Genomic DNA, 22,364 nt, shown 5'->3' on the forward strand with positions numbered 1-22,364 from the left:
CCGAGCTCTGTCTGCTAATGCATTTACCTCCAGGCTCAGGGCCTTGGAGCGTCTCTGTTCCAAACCCAGGCTGCGGAGCCAGAGGAAGCTGCTTCCTGGGAATCATTTAACTCACGACTTCGTGTTCCATATTCACGATGAAGTGCAAATTTCCGTGTTCAGGAGGGCAGCAAGTGGCATGGTACTTGGAAAGAATTCCAGCTGGTAGAGTTTAAGGTCCTGAACACGTTCCAAACCAAGCCTCTTATCTGGTGACCGCCGTAGCCTTTTCATCTCATGGCCTGATTTTTTCCCTGATTTTTTTCCTTTTTTCCCTTTCTCCTGTGTGTCCCGGCTTCTTAATAATCTGTTCTTCTGCGCTGGCCGACTGCCAACAGCTCTTGGTGGTACTCTCCCCCCAACCATTAGTGTTCATTTTATCCGTTTCTAGTGACGGTGAGCAGCCTATCAATTTGGACGACTGGGTAACTGGGTAAGGCATGTGTGGGATGTCCCAGCTTTTTCGTGTCCCTTCTAAGCTGGTTCTTCCTCCCAAAGCCCAGACTCCTGGTTCTCTCTGGTGTGCGGGTGCTAAATTGCTTTAGTCTTGTCTGACTCTTTGTGGCCCCATGGACTGTAGCCGGCCAGGTTCCTCTCTCCATGGGATTCTCCAGGCAGGAATACTGGAGAGGGTTGCCGTGCCCTCCTCCAGGGGATCTTCTCAATCCCAGGGGTTGAACCCGCATCTCCTGTGGCTCCCGCACTGCAGGTGAATTCTTTACCGCTGAACCACTGGGTAAGGACCCCCACCCCCCACCCCTAGTAATGTGTGTGCTAAGTCGCTTCAGTCGTGTCCGACTCTTTGTGACCCCACGGACCCTGTGGAACCCACTTCTCTTAAGTCTCTTGCTTTGGTAGGAGGGTTTTTTTCCCATTAGCGCCGCCTGGGAGGCCCTTGGTTCTCTCTGGGAGCCTGCTTAAATAAGCACGAGGTTTAGCAAGAGCTCCCCTTCTACTTCGGCTTTGGGGCAGTGTGCATGCGCAGTCTTGGTTGACCTCGCTCCCGCGCTTCCAGGGCTCTGCGGCGCTCTCCCCTCCCCTCCCCCACCATCTCACTCGGCCCCCCGACCTTAGGACAGCAGTGACACCAACAGCGGGCTCGCGCTGTGCCCTTGATGCCTCACAGGAATGTACTTGCTGAATCTTTGAACAACCCTAGGGGATGGGCACCCCCCACTTTATAAGGGAGTTGATGGAGGCTCAGAGAGGTTAGTGACTGGTCCAAAGTCACGGAGCTGGCACTGTGGAAAGGCTCGGACGTGGCCTGGCATCACAGTGCAGCTCGTCTGCCACCTGGCCTTTGGTATAATGGACTGGCAGGGATTTGGGGGGCAAAACACACCTCGGTGTACATGTTGGCCCTGCCTTTGCTGAGGTACCCTGGGCCAGTCTCCCTGAGCCTCTTTTGGAGTCTGTAAAATGGGCGCGCATTTTACACTCCCATATACACGCCTGATTCACTGGATAGTTTTAAAGGGGATGATACTATGTGTTTTTTAGTAATTTTTTTTTCTGATAGGGATCATTTAAAAAACCTTTGTTGATTTTGCTATGATATTGCTTCTGTGTTTTGTGGTGATGCTGTATGTTTTTCATGATGTTTTATGTTTTGGGGGATTTTAGCTCCCAACCAGGGATCAAACCCGAACTCCCCGCACTGGAAGGTGAAGTCTGGACCACCAGGTAAGTCCCTGCGCTGTGCTTGGCTGCTTCAGTCATGTCAGACTCTGCAGCACGCCGTCATCTGTTTTGGGGATGATGCCAGCTTTGCAAGGGAACTTGGACCCCTGAAGCCCCAAAGACAGCTCATAGCAAGGAAAGTAATTTCAGAGAAGTAGGGGGCTTTGTTTGTTTAATTGCCTCCCCTTCTGCAGGCATTCACAACACTCAAGCTTTCTCACACACACCCATATGCTGCTCCCTCCCAGGTATATACACAGGGGGGATGCCCCCCTTGTAAGGGGACACCCACCATCCCCGAAGGAACCAACGTCCGTTCAGAAAACAAACTCTGACACACAGTCCAAAAGAAAATAACAAAACAAAAAAACCCCCAAACTTTACTTGCATTTAGCCATTAATAAATAATTTACAGTATGTACACGCGGTGACACTCCACACAGGTCGCAGACGCGGGACACAGTGAGGGGCCCCCACTTCCAAGCAGAACGTGATCAAACACAACCAAAATAAAGTGCTTCACTTTTTACTTCCAACATAGGGACCATCTAAAAACCAGCAGGGAGGGGCCGGGGCCACACTCCCGCCGCCCGCCCGCCCAGCCCGCGGCTTGGCAGGGCTCTGAGGGGACCTCTTGGAGGGGGAGGCGGGGACCAGTCCGCAGCCTCCTGGGCCAGTGTATGAGAGGTCCCCGGGGTCAGCAGAGGGCGGCCGGCGGGGGGTCAGTGATGGGGGCTGCGGGGCTTGCGGAAGGCGGGGCTCTCGGGGGCACGGCCACGCCTTTGGGGGCGGAGCCCAGCCCGCGGCGGCCTCTGAAACAGCAGCGGAGGCGGGACTGGTCTGGGGCTCCTCGGATGGACAGCCTAGCTGACCTACAGTGGGGAAGTCTCCGTGTGGGGCGGGGCTTGAGGAAGTCCGAGCCAGAAGGGACCCTGCCACGGATGCTAAGGGCTGAGGCGTCTTCCCGCTCCTCTCCCAGAAAGGCAGACATGTGGGTGGGCAGGGTGGGGAGCGGGGCTCTGGGGGTGGGGGCAAGCGAGGAGAAAGCAGAGGATGAGGGCAGGCCAGCTAGCCCTCTCCGCTGGGTCCCCGGTCCACAGCCTGAGGCCCCAGCTTTCCCTGCCCACCGGATCTTACCACCTGCTGGGGAGGACCAGACATCAAGGCGGTCGTTCTCCGTGTAGACAATTTAGAAACAAAGGTTCGACTTCCTAAGGACGGTAGACGGGAAGGGGCACGGAAGGACGGGTGGTGGGGGTAAGGGGCCAGAGCAAGTCATTGCTCAGAGCGCGTGCCAGCATGCGGGGCCCGGTCACGGGGGCCCGAACCCGTGCCCAGCTGGGGGGCGCCTGGTGGCCTCTCCTGGGCTCACGGGGAGGCCACGCGCGGTAAGACACGGGGAGGGTGCAACGTTTTGGCCAAAGGGTTCCCTCAGTTTTCTACAGACGCCAAGCAGCGCCCTGGGGCGTGTCCTAAAGGCCCAGCAGGAAGGGATGCCCTGCTCGGGGGTCCAGCCTGGGCCCACCCCCGCCCCCGGCTCCGTGTGTGCGAGTGTGTAGAGTGTGTGTGCGTGCGGTGGGCACAGGCGGCCCCCGGGGCGCGTATGCAGCAGTCAGCCGGGCCTCTCTCAGTGCATCGCAGGGGTGGAAGCAGCTTGACATGCTGCCCCGCCCAAGGTCTCTGGCGTGGGGCTGGGGTGGGGGCTTCGAGTAGGGGCTGGGGATCTGATCTGCACATTCACACGATGGGGCACGCGGAGACGGGGGCCGGGGGTGGGGGCAGCTTGTTCTCTGCACAGCTGGAGGTCACACACGTCACAGCACCCATCACCACCACCCCCGGTTGCGGGTCACCCCCGGGGGGGAGGGTGGAGAGGGAACATCCCATGCCCCGAGCCCTCGCCAGCAGGCAGCCCAAGGCGGCGGGGAGGTAACTGTTCCCCGCTGGTGAGCCCTTCGGGGACAAAAGGGCCAGCAGGAAGCCACCAGACCCCGTGCAGTGAGGGGCCACCCCGTGGTCTGTTCTAGGCGGCCCCCGGGAGTGCGGGGAGCAAGGCCAGGAGCAGGAGGGTGCCGAGGAGGGGCCAGGGGGCTGGGGGCGGCCCAGTGGCGGCCCCTGCCCGGCCTGGCGGCTCCCGAGTCCTCGCGTACAGGTGCAGCTTGTCCTTGTTGGAGTGAAGCATCTTGACGTCCTCCAGGGCGTAGTAGGCGGCCAGTGTGAAGTTCACGTCCCCCGTGGTGAGCAGGTCGAAGACGCAGGCCTGGTAGTACAGGTCCTCCACGGGCAGCTTCTCTTTGCACTTGGCCACGGCCGTCTCGTAGGGGAAGGTGTCTGGGGCTGGGGGCACGGGGCTGGCGGCTGGTGGCTGGGGGGCGCTGGGGCCCTCGGCCGCGCCAGCTCGGAAGGCCTGGAAGTCGATCTGCTGGTTGAGGGGGCAGCCCCGCAGGCAGAGGTAGAGGCCCTGGCTGTCACGGTCCTCCACGGCGTTGACCACCTCCTCGGGCATGCGCACGGCGAACGTCAGGTAGCGGCCCACCTGGCGTACCACAATGGTGGTGCCGATGTACTTGGCCTGGATCTCCACATGCTGGCCTGACACCTTCTCAGTGATCTTCAGGCTGTTGGCCCCATGCTTGTCCCCGCCATTCTTGGAGCCGTCTGCAAAGGCGGCTGGCAGCTCGTCCATCTCAGCCTGGTACACCTTCTGGTCCACACACTCCTGGAAGTTCTTGAAGATGATGGTGAGCTGTGGGCCAGAGGGTACAGAAACAGAGAGGGGTGAGATGGTGCTGGTGACTGCAGGGGGACGAGGCCCAGCCCTGGACTCCTCACGACGCTCTGCACTGAGCAGATGGAAGGCCAGAGGCCCCAGGACGCTCCACACTGTCCTTTCCCTGTTTTAGTCCCTGTTTGGTGAGACCTGCGCTATTATGCATTTAATATTTTTCTTTAAGACAATTTGCTTAATTTTCTTTTTTTATTATTTATAAAGGGAACTTTAGAAACTACTTTCCTAAGTAGAAAAGCAGCTCATTTACTATATGCAGAGGGGAATCATAAAACGACAAGCAGGGCTAATTAAAAATAAAAGGTCTTTATCCACTGTGGTAGGTTGAGTAATACCCTTTAAGATATCACACCCTAAAACCTGGAACCCAAACAATACTTTGGCCACGTGATGGGAACAGCCGACACACTGGAAAAGACCCTGATGCTGGGAAAGATTGAAGGCAGAAGGAGAAGGGGCGACAGAGGATGAGATGGTTGGATGGCATCATCGATGCAACAGACATGAACTTGGGCAGACTCCAGGAGACAGTGAGGGACAGGGAGGCCTGGCGGGCTGCAGCCCATGGGTTGCAAAGAGCTGGCGACTGGACCACAACAATGGCAAATGGGATTTACAGGTGGGAGTAGGTTAAGGACACAGAGATGGAGAAATGATCCTGATGGACCCTAAGCGTAATCACACGTGTCCTCGTAAGACAGAGGCAGGAAATCTGACAGCAGAAGAGAAGGTGGTGTTTCTACAGAGGCAGAGACTAGAGGGACGTGGCCACAAGTTGAAGGACGCCGGCAACCAGCAGAGGCCTGGAAGAAGCAATGAATGGACGCTCCCCGAAGGACTGGCCCGGCCAACACATTGAGTTTTTTTTTTGTTTTTTTTTAATTTAGGCTATTTTATTTATTTATTTAAGCGGAGCCAGCTCTCAGTTCTGGCATGTGGGATCTAGTTCCCTGATCAGGGATCGAATCTGTGCCCCCTGTATTATGAGCACAGTCTTATCCACTGGGACACCAGAGAAGTCCCCACCTTGAGCTTTTTAAAGACTCGTTTCAGACTTTTCACCTTCTGTCTGAATCACTTAGTCTGTGGTACTTGTTACAGCAGCGATAGGAAACTGATACGGTCCACAACCAAAGGATGGTAAGCCCCAGGCTGAACAAGACAGCAGCTAGAACAGGAGACTGCTGTTCACAGAAAGAACCACCAGGCAAAGTCCACAGAGGCAGAGGCCACGGTGGCGGGGCTGGCCGGAGGGGTCTCCCAGCCTGGCCTTGGCGAGCAGGAGGAAGCGGTGGGGGAGGGTGGTGCTGGTCAGCAGAAGGGAGACAGGGGCTCCCGGTGGAAAGGGCAGCTCCGGCCACCAGAGCAGGGAGGCCCATTTCTGCTGAGCCTGCAGCCGGGGCAGGGGCTGCGCTGAGCTGCTGGGAGAAGCAGAAGGCCAAGAAGCTCCATCAGGAACTCTCCTCCTAAGAACACAGACACAGGCTCACTCACCGCATTTATTACTAATGCACCCATATGGTGCTGCAGGGGAGGGGACAATACCCCCGATTTACAGATGAGGACATTTTCGTTCAGAGAGTAAAGCGACTGGCCCAAGGTCACACAGCCAGCAGGAGGCAGAGCTGGGACTGGTCTCTTGGTTTGCATCCGCTGGACATTTCTAGCCAAAACAGTCATAGGGTGGGCGGCCTAGGAGGATAAGAGACAAGCAGCCCACGGAGTGACCTGTCTCCCCACCATCAAGGGTGAGACGCGTGGCTGTGCTTTCCTTCCTGATGCAACCAGGAAGACTAAGGGGGGCGGAGACGTGAGTGAAGCTGGAAGCCCCCCATGCCCATTCCTGTTGCCAGGGGCCTGTTTTACCACCGGTGGCTTTGGGTGCCTTGACGGCCATGGAACCACCCAGACCAAGGGCAGCTGGAACCTGGACTCGCAGCCTGAAGCCAGGCAGGGAGGAGGGGTGATGGGGGCAAGACGGTGCCCAGGCCTTGTGGGTCCCTGGCTAAAAGCCCACCCCCCAACCTCTGCAGGGCCCCTGGCCCACGTTCTCAGGCGTTGCCCTGTCACCCCCACTAGGCCTGGAGAAGAGCCTCACCAGCTTGGGCACCCCGCCTCCTTCTGATGTCTGCAGGCTGAAGGGGCTTCAGCAAAGGGCAGGGCGCTGCTGACACCGCGTGAGGTTGGCCTCAGCGGAATTCTCTGCCTGGGCCTGGGGGCAGTGTGGTGGCTGAAGGCCATGACGGTGGTCTGCACCCTTCTCCAGGCCCAGGGCAACGCAGCAACGCACGAGAGAAGTATCTGGCCTAAGGGTGGGCGTGCGACGGAGCAAGGGCCCAGACCTGACGGGCACCAAGGAGAAAACCCAGAGTGGCAGCGTCGGGGCAGCAAGGGTCGGGGAGGGGCAGCCAGGACTGCAGGTGTGTGGTGGGCCCAGGCCAGGGCCTGTCTGCCCGCAGTTCTAGGGTGGCCAGGGGCACAGCCCGGAGCCCGAGGGGGAGCTAGCTGGTCCTGGCTGGGGGCCTCAGGAGCAGGGGCTGAGAGCCCCAAGGACTGGAGGGGGCAGACTACTGGCTACAGAAGGTTCTGGGCTGAGCAAACCAACAAGGCAGAAAGCGAGAGCCCGCGGAGGCGTCCCCAGCTGCGTTTTGCCACTGTTCTGCAGGTCCCCTCAAGTAGTGTGTAAAGCCCAGGGTTAACCAGCAGCGGATGAGGGCCCTCAGGGGGAACACAGACAAGACCCTGGTCCTTCTCACCCTGTTCCTGAGAAATGTCTGAGGGGGGATGTCTGAGAGAGGCCGACCACAGTATGACTTTGGGGGAACTCCAGGCCCCTAAGGCCTTCCTGAGTCCCTGCCTCCATCAGAATCGGTAAAAATTAGGGACTTCCCTGGTGGTCCAGTGGCTATCGCTCCACGCTCCCAATGCAGGGGGGGCCCAGATTCAATCCCTGGCCAGGGAATGAGATCCCCCATGAGGCAACAAAGATCGAATATCCCACGTGCAAAGACAAAGATCCAGTGCAGCCAAACCAGTAAATAAATATATATATAAAAAAAAACATTAAAAAACCACCTCTTGTGACTGCATGAGTGTAAAAACTAATATAGTCCAGGCTGGCTCACACTGGTTTTCTCCTTCGGGCTCTAAAAGGAAGGCAAGCCTTTTCATGGGCCCTAGATGTCTGGGGGCGGAGGCGCTGGGGCTGAGGGGCCCGGTGGATGAGGAGGGGTGTGGGAAGGGGGCGCCCCGTGTGGTCCTCACGGAACGCAAGCAGGGGCTGGTGCTCCGAAGCTGAGGCTGGAGTCTCTGTCCGAGACACAGAGGGCGACGTTGGGGGGCCCGCATGCCTAGCTCCCTGGGCCCGGGGGTTCCGTCTCCCCATGTCCCCGCGGGAGGTCATAGCTGGTTTGGGGAGGCGGCCCTCTGGTTCACTGAGGGATGTCCAGGAGGGCTGCAGCCCCACCACTCCGCCCGGGCCCTGCGCCTCGCAGAAGCCCACGGCGTGGCCACTCCCCCACCACCCAGGCCTGCACGGGGGACACACCTCTGGCTGCCTCACCTCCAGCCAAGGCTTTCCCCCATGCGGATGCCGCCTGCCTGCGGGGGGCGGGGGGGGGGGAGCAGTCAGGGTGGTCCGGGCAGTGGGTGGTCCTGCCCTGGGGGTGGGTGGGGGGGCGTGGGCCGCGGGGCCCAGGGGTCCATGCCCGGTGCGGTGCGGTGCGCAGGGCCACACAGACACACGGAGGCCGCGGGCGGGGAGCAGGCCAGCCTTCCCGCTGCCATCGGCCTCCCTGGAACAGGAAAGGCTGGTTTCACTCTCCCCACCGTCGCTCGCGGAGACAGTCTGCTGGAAGGCTGACAGGCTGCTCGCCTCCTCTTGGCACCGGGGCCTGGGACTCAACCACAAGTAACAGCATGAAGGGGGCCTGTCGAAAGCGGGGCGGCCGGCTGCCAACGCGGCCACGGGCGCGGCTGCCGCTCCCGCAGCGCTCGCCCCCCTCCCTGGGGGCCCGCGCACCCCCCACCACCGGGCGGCGGGCGGAGCCCCGTGTCATCAAACGACCTGTGGGGCCAGACCTGGGGCTGGGGGCTGTGTCCACACGCGGGAGGAGGCAGTCCATGACCCCGGTCCTCACGGACCCACCCACACTGCGGGGGCAGGGGGTGATGTCACGGGCCAAGCGGGTGAAAGAGGCTGGGAATGCGGGTGCTCCGGGGAACCCGCATGGGGCGGGGGCACGGAGAACCGAGTTCCTCTCCTCCCTGAGGCTCAAAATGGGGTGCCCCCAGCACGGCAGGAAAGAGAAAGGCAGCGCAGGGGGTGGGCAGGAACGGGAGATAGGCCCCAAGGGCATAGGAAGCTGAACTGTCAGCCTGGGCTGGAAAACTCTAGATCCGGACTCTCGACGAGAACGGGGCGGGGGCGGGCCGAGCAGGGCTGGGCAGCAAGGATACCACGCTCCTGGGTGAGGCATCGTGGCTGGGGAGTGCGTGCGTGCTAAGGCGCCTTAGTCGTGTCCGACTCCGCGCGACTCCACGGGCTGTGGCCTTCCAGGCTCCTCTGTGCATGGGAGTTCTCCAGGCAAGAACACTGGTGTGGGTTGCCATGCCCTCCCTCCTCCAGGGGATCTTCCTGACCCAGGGATCGAACCCACGTCTCCTATGACTCCTGCTTGGGCAGGCGGATTCCTTATCACTAGCGCCACCTGGGAATTGGGGATCGTGAAGCCGGGGCTCCACTACCTTGGGGATAAAAGCCCGTACACCACCTGCTTCGGGGGTAAGCTCAGGGCCAGGATGAACAGGAGGCCTTCCCCAGGGCTCCGAGTGGAGCCACCCGACCCCCCGACCCCAGGATCCTCAGCATCCCGCTGCCCCAGCCGCTGTCACGAGCACCCGGGGGGCTGATCTCGGCCGTCCAGCATTAACCCAGGGGCTGCTGGGCGGGAGGCGTCGCCGAGCACAGAGGCTGGCACAGAAGAGCCGTCTGGCTGATGTTTTCTGAATCGGAGGAGGAACAAACACACCTGAGGACTGAAGGCCCACAGGAGAACAGGCCGAGGCAGGCCGAGAGCGCTGGAAATCAGCCACTGGTGTCTCTCGCCTGGGCACACACAGCCCGGCCTCCGCCCTGCGGCCCGGGACGGGCTTGGCCATAGACGGGGAGCCTCCAGCAGAGCCTGTGCTGCCTTCTGGCTGACAGGGAGATCAGAGAGGGTGCTGCTCAAGTGCTTCTCCCACTGGGAAGACCGAGGTGGCCCTGGGTCACAGCAGAAAGGGGCCGCCTTGATTAGGGGTCTCTGCGGCAGAGTGCCAGGCCCGTCTGGAGGCTCCACACCACGAGAGGAAGGGAGGTGCTCCCGAGTTTGCTTAGGCAGCTCTGCCGACCATGGTGCCCAGCAGCAAGCCGGCCACAGAGCGAGCATCTGAAGCGTGTGGCCAGATGAATGAATGAATGAGTGGAATGCAAGAGCGAATGAATGAAGGCATGAACCACCGCTGAGCTAAGGGTCCCACCGAGTGTCCGCAGAGAGCCCAGGGTGGCATGGAGGCACTCCACGGCCAGGCCCCTCGCCCTGGCCTGTGGGACTCCCTGATACGCGATCTAAAAGCTCTTTCTCTGTTTCTTCCCCCGCCCCAGTCTAAGGCACCAGCAGCCCCGCCTTGCTGGTCTCTGAGCACAACCCCACCCAGGTCTGTTATCACCCCTGATCCCCTCGCCACCCTGGGTCAGGTCCCCAGAGACCCAGAGCCCTCTCACACCCTCGGGAGCCTCCCTCTGCTCCCTGCCAGGAGGGGGCGAGGAGGCAGGGTCCCCCTCCACGGCATGTTTGCTGCTGGATTTAGAAGCCACAGCCTCAGGCTCCTGACACTCATTTATCTTGGCTCCTGGGAGAAAGGTGCGTAGGGGAAGGGGCCGCAGAGAGCACAGCCGGGACCTTGCCTCCGGGCCCTCCCTCGGTCTGCAGAGGGCTGGCGTGGCGAAGAGGTGAGGCCGCCCACCAGGCTTCATGGCCCGGGGCCAGAGGTCTGTAAGAGCACCCACGGGGCCATGGTCTGCTTGTTTTCTACCTAGCAGCCGGTCCCCGGAGAGATCCCTGTGGGCAGGCAGGGGCCACCGGAGCAGAGGGAGGTGGCAGGAATTTTCCTGGCGGCCAGGTCACCTCGGTGTCCTACTCCGGGGTGTGGAGGGATGAGAAGGAACAGAAACACCCTTGTGGGTCAGCCTGGCGCTACTCCACACACTGCCCTGCAACGTGCTCTTCTTTGGCAAAACAGACCCACTGCCAGATCGGAAGCCCCGGGGACTCGGAGGGCCAGGCCCTGGGGAGGCAGAGGCGTCCCTGTCGCCTGGGCTCCGATCACCCTAGGCCTCCTGGCCTTGAGACCATGTCCTCTGGCTAAGTCTGAGTGTGAGGTCATGGGAGACCCTCCCTGCAAACGGTCGGGGGAGTCTGGAGGGGACTGGAATGTCCCATTGCCTGGGCTCCGGCCACATCGGGGCTGCCTCTGGGTGGGGCTCTGAGAGCTGCACTCGAGTCCTGCCACCCAGACACTGAAGCCTCCCTGGATCAGAAGACGACTGGCTCTTGGCGGCCTCGGGGGCTTCCAGGTGGGAACCGCCTCTCCTGATGGGGAGAACCTGCCAGGCTCTGGAGTCCCCTGGCCCAGGTGAAATCTAGCGAGGCTTCGAGCCGAATGCACTTGGGTGGGAAGGCCGCTTTCCCTCTTGAAGCCTCAGTTCTGGATGTGTCAAATGGAGGCCCCCCGGTTGGGGAGGCTGCCTGGGTGGCCCCTGGGGTGCCCAGTGGGCTGATGCCCTGTCCTCACTTGTTCCCCGTTCCCGGTGCCCCCGGCAGCATGCTGCAGCCCCGTCCTCCAGCCAGCATCTTTAATGCCCTTCATGCCCCAGAATCACTGGGAGTTTTAAACAAAGAACACATCTGATCCCCACCCAGATATCTGGCTTGGGGGCTCCAGAACCGCTATCATCTAAAATCTGCTTAGTTTGTAAACGTGCAGCCGCAATCGGAATCCCTGGGGAGGGCCATCCCCTCCAGGAGGCTGTCAGGCCCACTTGTCTGGGGTGGGGTTTGACCCCTGTTGGGACAGAAAGTGCAGTGATAACAACGGCAGAAACATACCTGCATAGAGGCTCTTCTGTATCAGGATTTGACACTGGACTTCTACCAAAATACAGTTTGAGGCAAGAGAAGAATACTCCAAAAGTTTGAAACTGAATGCTCTGGGAATGTTTCTAAACTTTCCGGACTATTAACCCCAGGAAAAAAATCCATCTTACATCTATAGCCAGTGTGCACACAGATGAACAACAGAAAGTTAAGTTTCCTAAATGTTTACTCTCCCACTTACAAAGCATTCACAAATTGCCTTTAAGGCAGGCTAGGTTTTGCTCTCTTGTTCTACTCTGCCTGCCCACCCCCCACCCCCAACAAATCTATGCCTGTGTGCTAGCTTGTGACCCTAGAATGCTGATTTCAAAGACCCCCTAGTGGATGGTGGCTGGCAGTTAAATAAACATCCCACTCTAGGCAAAGGGCAAAGGTGGTTCCAGGGTGTTTTGTTGTTAAGCCACTAAATCGTTTCTGACTCTTTTCGACCCCCTTGGACTGTAGCCCGCCAGGCTCCTCTGTCCATGAAATTCTCCAGGCAAGAATACTGGAGGGAGTAGCCATTTCCTTCTCCAGGGGATATGCCCAACCCAGGGATGGAACCCATGTCTCCTGCATTGGCTGGTGGATTCCTGACCACTGGGCACCAGGGAAGCCCTCCAGGGTGGTTTGTTGCGTTGTGCCGTGCTTAGTTGCTCAGTCGTATCTGACTCTTTGTGACCCCATGGACCGTAGCCCGCCAGGCTCCTCTGTCCATGTGATTTTCCAAGCAAGAATACTGGAGTGGGTTGCCATGCCCTCCTCCAGGGGATCTTCCCAACCCAGGGATCGAAGGGCAGGTCTCCTGCATTGCAGGCAGATTCTTTATTGTCTGAGCCACCAGGGAAGGCCAAGAATACTGGAGTGGGCAGCCTATCCCTTCTCCAGGGAATCACCCAGGAATCAAACTCGGGTCTCCTGCATTGCAGGCAGATTCTTTACCAGCTGAACTACCAGAAAATTCCTAAATAATCAGCTCATTGACTGACAATAAGAAAATGTTGGGTGCAGGAGGTGTCTGGGTCTGGTGGGGGAAAGTCTGGGCCCTCCTGACGCTAGGGCCTGGTGCTGTGACACCACGCCACTGCCCCCTACCCCCGCCCCCCAGACCCCCCATACCTTGCTGGTGGCAGTGGCCGCCGAGCCGGGCAGCACCGGTGTGTTGGTGACCTGCACGTTCAGGTAATTATTGTCGATGAGCGGCCAGGCACCCTGCACCTTGCAGGTCTGGAAACGGTCTGTGAAAGTCCGGAGGTGTGGGTCCCCAAAGAGGCCGCAGTGCGTGTAGTTGGGCGCGGCCGCGCGGTTGTGGAAGCTCTTCTCGTAGTGGCAGATCTCCGGGCTGTCCGAGCGCTCCTGGCTGTCCCCGGGCGGCGGCAGCGTGCGCAGGTGTGGCTGCGACGTGGGGCCATCCTTGGAGCAGTTGTGCTGGCTCATGAGGTCCTCGATGCCATGGACCGCCGAGTGGTAGGCCAGGTCCCCCCGGCAGGTGCGCGCGGTGCGCCGCGTGCACAGGGCGTAGGTGCGCAGCGCGGCGCAGAACTCGGGGGCGTCGTCCGCGGCCGGCGCCTGGCTGCCCGCCGTGGCGCTCCAGAACTCAGAGTTGCACTTGAGGATCTTGCACGAGGAGGAGGCTGCAGGGACGGGAAGAGGGGGCCCCTTCAGGTTGGAAATGGTGAGCCCAGGCCTCTGGAACCCCCGCAACAGGCCAGGGCAGCGGGCATGTGCAACGGAGGAAGGCGGCCTCTTCCCACATCCCGCAGGTGGTAGGTGGTCTGGTCCAGCGCAAGATGGGCCCTGCCTACCATCCTTAACGACCCTGGGTGCCCAGCCCTCCGCAGGCTTAAAGGGTTGGGGGAGCATGCCCCTATTTTCCCTATTCCAGCCCAGCCCCTCAAGCTTTCTGCCCACCCTTGTGCCTTTGACACATTCACAACAGCAATCTGGCAGGGAATGAAGCCCCACTACTCAGTATGTGTTCCGATCTCTGCTGCTGTGTAACCTTGCACGAATCACTTAACTTCTCTGTGCCTCAGGGGGCGCTCAGTCCTGTCCGACTCTTTGCGATCCCAAGGACTATACAGCCCACCAGCCTCCTCTGTCCATGGGATTTCCTCAGCAAGAACACTGGAGTGGGTAGCCATTCTCTTCTCCAGGAGATCTTCCTCACTGAGCCACTTGGGAAGGCTGCCTGCCTCATTATATCTATCTAGAATGTGGGGTAATAATAGTATCTACCCTCTGAGGTTGCTCAAAGTGCTAAAGGACTTACCCCTGCATGAGGCACAGAGCGGAACCTCAATGAATGTTGGCCACTGTGATGATTCTACTAGCCCTGGTTCCCTGGCTTCCTCTACAGACTAAGGGCAGCTTCCCTCTCAGTACCGTAGCTCCACACACCATTATCCTGCTCAGGACAGCAAGCTGGGAAGCAACTAAGAGTGATAACCTTGGATGTGTCCCAGTTCATGCTTTTTCCCCCCAAGGTCACTCACAAGCTTTGAGACCTTAGTGATTTTATTGTTGTCACTAAGCTGTACCTGACTCTTTGCAACTCCATGGATGGTAGCCCGCCAGGGCCCTCTGTCCATGGAATTTTCCAGCAAGAAGACTGGAGTGGGTTGTCGTTTCCCCCTCCAGGGGATCTTCCCCACCCAGGGATTGAACCTGCATCTCCGACGTTGGCAGGCGGAGGCTTTACCACCGCCCACCTCATGCCTGAGAACTGTGACTTTAACACACCTGAATCTTGCACCACCACCCCTACCCCGCCCCGGGACACTGCCCTTTCTCACCCAGCCTCCTGGGTTCTTCTGTAGAGCTCGTGGAGACTACACGTGGCAGCAGGAAGAAAGCTTCTACACTGACTTCCAGGGGCAAAGGGGCCAGCAGACCAGCTAGGAGGCCCAGCGTTTGGTGTCTCAGCCCAGTCAGCAGAGAAGGGGGGCTCTGGCTCCCGCCACCCCTTCCTGGGCTGCTAATCTGACTCTTAACCTTGGAAAAGTCTATTTACTTTCTGATACTGGCTACCTGATGTGAAGAGCCGACTCATTGGAAAAGACCCTGATCCTAGGAAAGATTGAGGTCAGGAAGAGAAGGGGGTGACAGAGAATGAGATAGTTGGATGGCATCACCGACTCGACGGACATGAGTCTGAACAAACTCCAGGAGAGAGTGAAGGTCAGGGAAGCCTGGCGTGCTGCAGTCTATGGGGTCGCAAAGAGCTGGACACGGCTGAGCGACTGAACAACTGGCTTTTTACCTATATAATCAAGCGGGAATTAAAAGCAGGGACAGAAGTCCATGGGGGCAGGCTTCCAAAAGCACCGTGCAGGCCGCCACCTGGCCCTGACCCTGGACGCCTGGACAACCTATCTTGAGGTGCTTGCTCACCCCTGCAGGAGCAGACACCATGCTCCTGGAGCAGATGTGGCCTGCCTGGGAAACAAGATGCTCATCCTAAAATCCAGCCTTTTCCTCTAACGTGACCTGTGTTTGTCACACTGCTGGTAAACAAGGCCATTTCAGGTGGTATCTGGGTGAGCAGTCTTCTTTTAACTTTGAGAAGTTACGTATTTACTTAAATATGTATTGGGGAAAATAAAATAGATTTGACAGGAGAGCTACAGATTTCCCATTTTAAGTTGAAGAAGCATGCCAACCAAAAGCAGCGGACCTGGTAAACGATAGGTGGTGAGGGCCGTGAACAGCTGCCCAGCCAGGGAGACCCCCTGTGTGGCCGCCCTCCCGAAAAGGCACGTTCCTGGCCCAGGACTCCTTTAAAAGGCGTCTAGAAGGAACGTCCCTGGTGGTGCAGTGGATAAGAATCCTCCTGCCAGCGCAGGGACACGGGTTTGATCCCTGCTCCAGGAAGATTCCACATGCAGCTAAGACCGTGCGCCTCATCTACTGAGCCTGCACGCTGTAGCCCTGTGCTCTGCAACAAGAGGAGCCAGTGCAGTGAGAAGCCCGCGTACCGCCAACAAGAGAGCAGCCCCCCCTCTCCGCGACTACAGAAAGCCCATGCAAACGAGGAAGACCCAGTACAGTCATCAATTAAAAAACAAAGTGGTGAGAAGATTCTCTGGGCCTGCCATCTTCATGATTCTCCGGCCCTGCCATCTTCATGATTCTCCAACCTGTGGAAGAGGCCCAAGGGCCCAACCTCCCTGTGGGCTGCAGACACTACCGTGGGCTGCAGACGCTACCGTGGCCTGCGTGGGAGACGGTAAAGGAGACCCTCGAGGCGGAGGGCTGGGTGTGGAGGGCATCGTGCAGAACAAGCCACGTGGAGGAACACAGGTCAGAGGAACTGGACGATGCAACCCCCAACCCTCCACCTCTGGTCTGCACGATGTCCACTCTGGTAGTCTCAGTGATTCTGAAGCAGGTGAGCTGCCCTGCCCTGCCGCCTTCTCAGAATTCCGGAACGGGCATCTCGGAGGAAACCATTCCGGAAGGACTGAGCCTCGTGCTGCAAGGCGGCTGCTGTGGCTCCGTCTGCTGCCCAGCAGCCCCGGGACCCCCTCTGGCCCTTACCATGCCCAAAGGACACGAAAGACAGTGCCTGTCCCTTTACAGCTAGACCGCTGCTGCACACGCAGGCCTGCGTTGGCCTCAGCTCTCCTCCAGAGCCCAGCTGGGGTGGCAGAGACGGAAGTCCCAGTCAACTGACTGTGTCCCAGGCTCAGTGGTCTGGGCCCCACACGTCCTGTGTCATTCAGGGCCCCGGACAGCCCCATGGGCAGGCACTACAGCACCCCATCCTATAGGAGCAGAGCCAGGCTCAGAGAGGCTGGCTTTCTTGCCTGAGGTTCCACTGTGAGGAAGAAGCAGGAATTGAATTCGGCCCTTCAGGTAAAGAACCCTCCTCCCAATGCAGCAGACGCAAGAGACGTGGGTTCGATCCCTGGCTTGGGAAGATCCCCTGGAGGAGGGCAAGGCAACCCACTCCAGTGCTCTTGCCTGGAGAGTCCCATGGACAGAGGAGCCTGGGGGGCTACAGTCCACGGGGTCGCACAGAGTCGGACCCGACTGAGCGTGCACAGTCGCAGACCTGAAGGGCCTGAAGGGCCCTGAGGGCCTGGGCCCTCAGCAGCTCCAAGGCTTCAGACAACCTTGGTGCTTCCTGATTCCCCACAGCAGCGGCTGGGTGGTTCTCAGGCACACTCCCCCCTGGTGGGCTTCAGGGTGACTGCGCCTGCGGTGCTGAGAGGCCCCCACCCACCAGGAGGCCCACACACTCTCTGTGGCATTGCATCCACACTCTGGTTCCCGGGGTCTGTTTCTCAGGGTGCAGCCAGTGGCGGGCAGGGACTTGAACGCTGGGGTCAGGAAGGTGCCTTAGGGCAGGGCCAGCCTGCACTCAGATGGTGCGGGACATGTTGGGGGGCACTCCTCACCCCGTCGTGTGTGGCTCCATCCCCCCCAAACGTGCAGTAGTGGGGGCCTGTCCTGCTATCTCCACAGCCTTGAAAACCAGGCTCAGAGCCATGTCTCAGAGCTCTGTGGTGTGTCTGAAACCCATGACTGAAATCCCCCTTAAGGGGCCGCCCCAAAGGGAGTCGCTCAGATGCTCAGGGATCAGCTCAGAGGGCGCTCCTCAGATGTCTCTGTGCCCAACAGGTGGGCTCTGACCCCATCGGCCCGGTGGGCCTGAAATCTGGATTTCTGCCAGGCTCTCTGGGGCTTGAGTGGGTTCTTTTCTTGTCAACAGTCACAGCCTCAGAGGAGCCGTTACACCCCACCCCTTCCACCACCACACGCACAAGTCTGGGATGTGCGCTGGGCACATGGTCTGGGCTGGGTGGCAGTGAGGAACAAGCCCAGCAGGGAGCCCAGCTGCCAATGCGGAGTGGCTATAGCGGGCACCTCTCATCTGTTCATCCCTGCTCATCCGGGCACCTTCTCTTGCGCCCCCGGCCCACCTGCCACGGGGAGCGATGTGGGGGATGGTAGCCCCGCCCTGCCCCCAAGGTGGCAGCAGAGCGTGCTCTCTCACCCTCCCTGTGCCCAAGGGCCAGGGCCCCACTCTCTGCCTCCATCTGGGCAGGGTGGTGGTGCTGGGGCTGAGCTCCAAGCTCTCAACCGTCTGGAGAATGTTCGCGATGCTGTCACCCGGGACTGGGCCAAAAGTGGAGAAGTCTGAAGGAGATGCTGGTCACCCGCGGTGCTGGGCGGGGGACTGGCCCGAGGTCCCGCTCTGTCCCCTCCTAGCACTTGTGGGGAGTGGCTTGGCCTCAGTTTCCGCATCTGTGAAGTGGGGGCAGCACCGGCCTCAGAGCCTGCTGGAGACTGAGGAGGTGGACGGGCGGTGCCTGGGACCAGCGGGCACTCCCCAGATCAGTCCCCGCCAACAGTCTCAGAGGGGGACACATACAACCCCCGTGGGGTTAGAGGCTAAAGGTCATGTGGCAGGGCTGGAAGGGGCCTGGAAGGAAGCCAGCACCTCCCTTGCTTCCTCCCTGGGAACCCAGGAATCCAGGGACCACCCGCAGCCTCCACACTGCTGCCTCCTGCTCAGGTCAGGGCCCTGGCTGGCCCTGGGACCTGCTCTTCCACCCTGACTCAGATCAGAGTCTGGGCAGCTCTTCCTGGGTCCACTCATGCCCAAAGGCCCAGCCCTACCTGGCTCAAGCAAGGACCGTGGTGCCTGTGGCCACACACCCCTGATGCCCTGGGTCTCCTCGGGCCTTCTAAGAGGAAGCCCAGGAGCTCTCACGGTAACGGACATGCTACTGATCAGGGTCGGGGAGAGGCTTGCAAGAGGCCACTGAGAGTAACGAGAGCCAGGGCCAGAGGTGGGGGACCCTGTTCCCCTCTGCCCTCTCTCCAGGAGGTCGTGCAGCTCTTCCCAGCCCGGGTGCCATCACTTCCTGGCTGGGGGTAGGGGGATGGTTCCCAGGGAAGGGCGTTAGGGATGCCAGAGCTGGACAGTCCCCACGGGTGGGGGGGTGCCCTGACCCCTGTGGGGCCATCCTGACGCCCTGTGTCCACTTCTGTAAATCACAGGTAGAAGCTCCCTCCACCGCCACCTCCCAGGTCAGAGACTTGATGTAATCTGGCCCGGCATCAAAAGAAAAGCTCTGCACTGGGGCGTCACCTGCCAGAGAGAGCGCAAAGCGGCTGATTTTTATGTGCTGTATCTTTAAAAAAAAAAGCCAAAATCACCTGAATTCCATGCAGTAAACCTTAGCCTTTTCTGATGTGAGTGTTCAAGGAAGGAAGGAAGGCAAGTCTGAGAGTCTGAAACACCTTACTGTGAGTGGGAGGAGGAGGCGAGCTTTTCTCAGCGAGGCCTTCTCTGCTCAGGCCTGGCTCCTGCAGACTTCGCTACGTAGCCAGGCGGCAGCGGAAGAGTGCAGAGCCAGGGCCTCAGTTCTCCTGAGCTCCTGTTTCCATCTCAGATGCTGCTGTGTCTGACCTAGGGCAGGGGCGGCACTCAGGGAGCCTGAGCTGACCCTGGGTACCTGGAGCTCCATCTCAGGCACCCAGGAAAAGGCTAAGACCGTGCACAGACTTTACACTTCTCGGAAGCCTAGGACACCCGTTTTGTTTTTGACTCAAGCCTCTTGGGACTTAGAACTTTGGGGATTAGCTACTAAGAAACAAACAGAGGAGAATCCAGAGGCTGCAAAGACACTGGCCAGCCCAGGTCACCACTAGGAAACCCCTGAATTCCCTGCGGTGCCCCACGATGCTGGACACTTGGCTCAAAAGGTGGGGCACAGTCTGGGGCTGTTATGGGAACCAACTGACTGAACGAGACTACCCCCCCTGGCCAAGGAAGACAGAAGCCACCTGCGTGAGTTACCTTAACAGGAGGTCCTGGTAAGGAACAAGGGGCTAAGAAGCTACCACCAACTGGAAGAATTCGGGAAAGGTCAAAAGGAGACAGGAGACACCAGTCCGTATGTCCTACCAGCCTCCCAGAATCCTTGTTGGAATCCATCCTTCTGGATGCATGTACCACCAGGAAGGACTCTGAGTCAGAATGAGGGGCCAGAGACAGCCAGGAAACTAAGCCCATCCCGGGAAAACCTAGGACCGCCAGCCACGTGGCAGAGCAGTTCTGGGTTCCCTCACCCTCCTGCTCTCCACCTTTCCCAATAAAGTCTCTTGCTCTATCACCACGTGTGTCTTGGACAGTTCGTCTGCAAGTGTCAGACAAGAGCCCGTGCTCAGCCCTGGAGGAGGGACCCTTGCCACACAGGACCTGGGGGCCCCGGGGAGCCATTCGCTCCCACTTTGTGCAGCGAGGCCCAGGGCTTCTGTTTCCCCGTGCAGCTGGCTTCGTCGGGATCACTGTAATTACGGATTGCGTGGTGGGCAGACTCCAGGTCAGCTTCCCAACATATAGCATTGAGTTTTCAAACCCAGGGCCTGAGAGCAGCCACAGGTCAACAGTTTGCACCTCCAGCCAGCCCCTGCGGCAGGAAAGCCCCCTGCTCAGCGGCACTCCGCTGCTGGGCCAGGCCAGCCCCTCCTGCTCTTGGCAGCTCCAGCTGTGGACCCCAGGTCTGCCAGCTTGAGGGAGATGGGTGGGGGCTCACAGGGAAAAGGCTCAACAGTAACCCTGCTGATACTGGAGATGGCCCCTCGGCTTTCCTGGGCCGCCTTCTTTGGGCCTCACGGAACTGTGTCAACCATCCATGGCTGAGTTGGGGTGCCACCTCATGCCCACAAATCCCCTGAGAATCCTCTGACTCCCGTGCTTGTCACTCAAACCACCTGTGCCCCCTCCCCTGGCACCCCACCTCTGTAACCTCTTACTTTGTGGGGAGGTGGGATCCAGCCTGGTGGTTAAAAAAAAAATCTGCCTGCAATGCAGGAGACGCGGGTTTAATCCCTGGGTCGGGAAGATCCCCTGGAGGAAGGCATGGCAACCCACTCCAGTATTCCTGCGTGGAGAATCCCATGGACAGAGGAGCCTGGAGGGCTACAGTCCATGGGGTCACAAAGTCGAACTCGACTGAAGCAACTGAGCATGCACGCACGGGCTCCAGACTACCTTCCTCGAGGTCTGAGACACAGCAGCGAGAAATCACAGCAACACGGCTTGCCTGACTTAATTCTTTTCCTTTAAATAGCAACCCAGAGCCTCTTGGAACAGAAAGGCAGGGGGCGGGGGACGGGGTGCCGGGATCTGCGAGCAGCAGCTGTACAGACCCAGGCAGGATGGAGTTATTTATGCACCACCACAGCATTAGCTGATTTCGGAGACCTCCTTTGAACTGTTAATCAAGCCCAATCTTTCAGAATAATAGCCTGATTATTACCGGCTTGTTTGCATAACAAAGAAGCCCAATAAAACTCACTTCTCCAAGTGCCGAGGGGTGCGAAGGCCCGGCCCTGAGAAAGGAGTCTTAGGAATGCAGAGCCGCTCCTGCGCCTGAACCCGGGAATAAAGACAATGCAATTTGCCACCGAGAAAAGCCCAACAGACCAATAAATTACCCTCGTGCAAAGGGATTAGATCAGGTTTCATTGGTGGTGTAGGAGGGGTGGGGTGAGCCCGGAAAGAGAAAAAAAACTTGCCTCTTCTTAAAGGAGTAAGGCGTCTTAGAAGGTGAGCCCCCCCATCATGTTGGGTCTGCCCAGATCTGTGGTCTGCAGGGTAACTGCCTGGGTTCGTATACTAGCTGAAGGTTCTGGAGTCAGTCCACTGCGTGCAGGCAAGGTGCTTCCCGCCATTCCTGGAACAAGCTCAGGTGAAGTCGGCTACAAAAACCACCAGAGTGCCGGGGAGAAGGTTCACGTGTACAGAGATTGAGGGATGGAGGGGACAGATAGTACTGAGAAGCAGCTGTTCCACGGGGTCTGGAAGGGCAGTGGGATTCGCCAGGTTATGTGGGGCAGAGGTACAGAAATCCAAGGGGCTCCGAAACAGCTGGCACGGGCCGGAAGGCGAAATGCTGGATGGTGAGAGTGCGCTGGGAGTTTGGAGCCAGACACGGAAGCCCTGAGTGAAAGCCGGGGATGAAGCGAATGTGGTTCAGCTTCAAACTGCTTTGCTCTGCTCGGGTGCAAACCCTGTGTCCCCATTCACCCAGCTCCCTGTTGCCTGACTCCTCCACAAGGCGGCGCTACATAAGGCCCAGCCAGGTTGACCCGGTCATCACAACCCAGCCTTGCCCCTTCCCCTCCAGCTGCTGCTGTTCCAGCACCCAGCTCAGCCGTGCAGCAGCAGCCCTCCTCACAGCCCCGGGCCCCCAAGGTCCTCTTCCCCTTCTCCCCTCAGTCCCAGGAGTGGAAGTCCCCTCCTGCAACGCTGTGTCTGCCTCCGTGGTCCCTCATGGCCTTGCCGTCCTCCCCTGCCCATCTAGACACAATCCACTGTAATAGCTTCCCTGTGGCAACACCCTGTGTGGTTTCTGTTTCCCTGACTGCACCCTGATAAGCCAGCCCAGCGATTTCAGGTCAGATCCCGCTGAAAGCGGGAAGCCCACTGAGTAATTTTCAGTATGCTCGTGGCATGATGAGAAGGCTATTTTAGGGAGTGGCGTAACATAAGAGAGGGTGGCTTTAATTAGGGTAGGAGCAGGCAGAGCAGAGGGAGGACAGCTTCAAGAACTCAGTGGAAGGGGTTGAGGTCCCCCCGCAACCCCCACCTGGGGCAGCAGTGATGCTGAGGCTTGTCTCTTAGCAACGAGTTGGGATGCGGATCCCCAAGGCGGTGGGAA

At 59.1% G+C, this 22,364-nt stretch overlaps 1 protein-coding gene across 2 annotated transcripts in view; it reads right to left on the reverse strand.

The window, feature by feature from the left end:
- Positions 1–2,068: 2,068 nt before the first annotated feature.
- RGMA (repulsive guidance molecule BMP co-receptor a) overlaps positions 2,069–22,364 on the reverse strand; it is a 49,203-nt gene continuing 28,907 nt past the window's right edge. Inside the window, exons 3-4 of one of the 2 annotated variants that reach the window (XM_040256992.1) lie at positions 12,802–13,316; positions 2,069–4,465 (exon numbers count right to left, since the gene is read on the reverse strand). In XM_040256992.1, the coding sequence (XP_040112926.1) occupies positions 3,743–4,465; positions 12,802–13,316 (1,238 nt within the window). In that variant the 3' untranslated portion in view covers positions 2,069–3,742. The remainder of the gene's footprint in view (positions 4,466–12,801; positions 13,317–22,364) is intronic. The other variant, XM_040256991.1, reaches the window with a different exon arrangement.

This window comes from Oryx dammah, unplaced genomic scaffold (genome assembly GCF_014754425.2).
Source record: "Oryx dammah isolate SB20612 unplaced genomic scaffold, SCBI_Odam_1.1 HiC_scaffold_16, whole genome shotgun sequence".
In the NCBI taxonomy this organism is placed as follows: Eukaryota; Metazoa; Chordata; class Mammalia; order Artiodactyla; family Bovidae; genus Oryx; species Oryx dammah.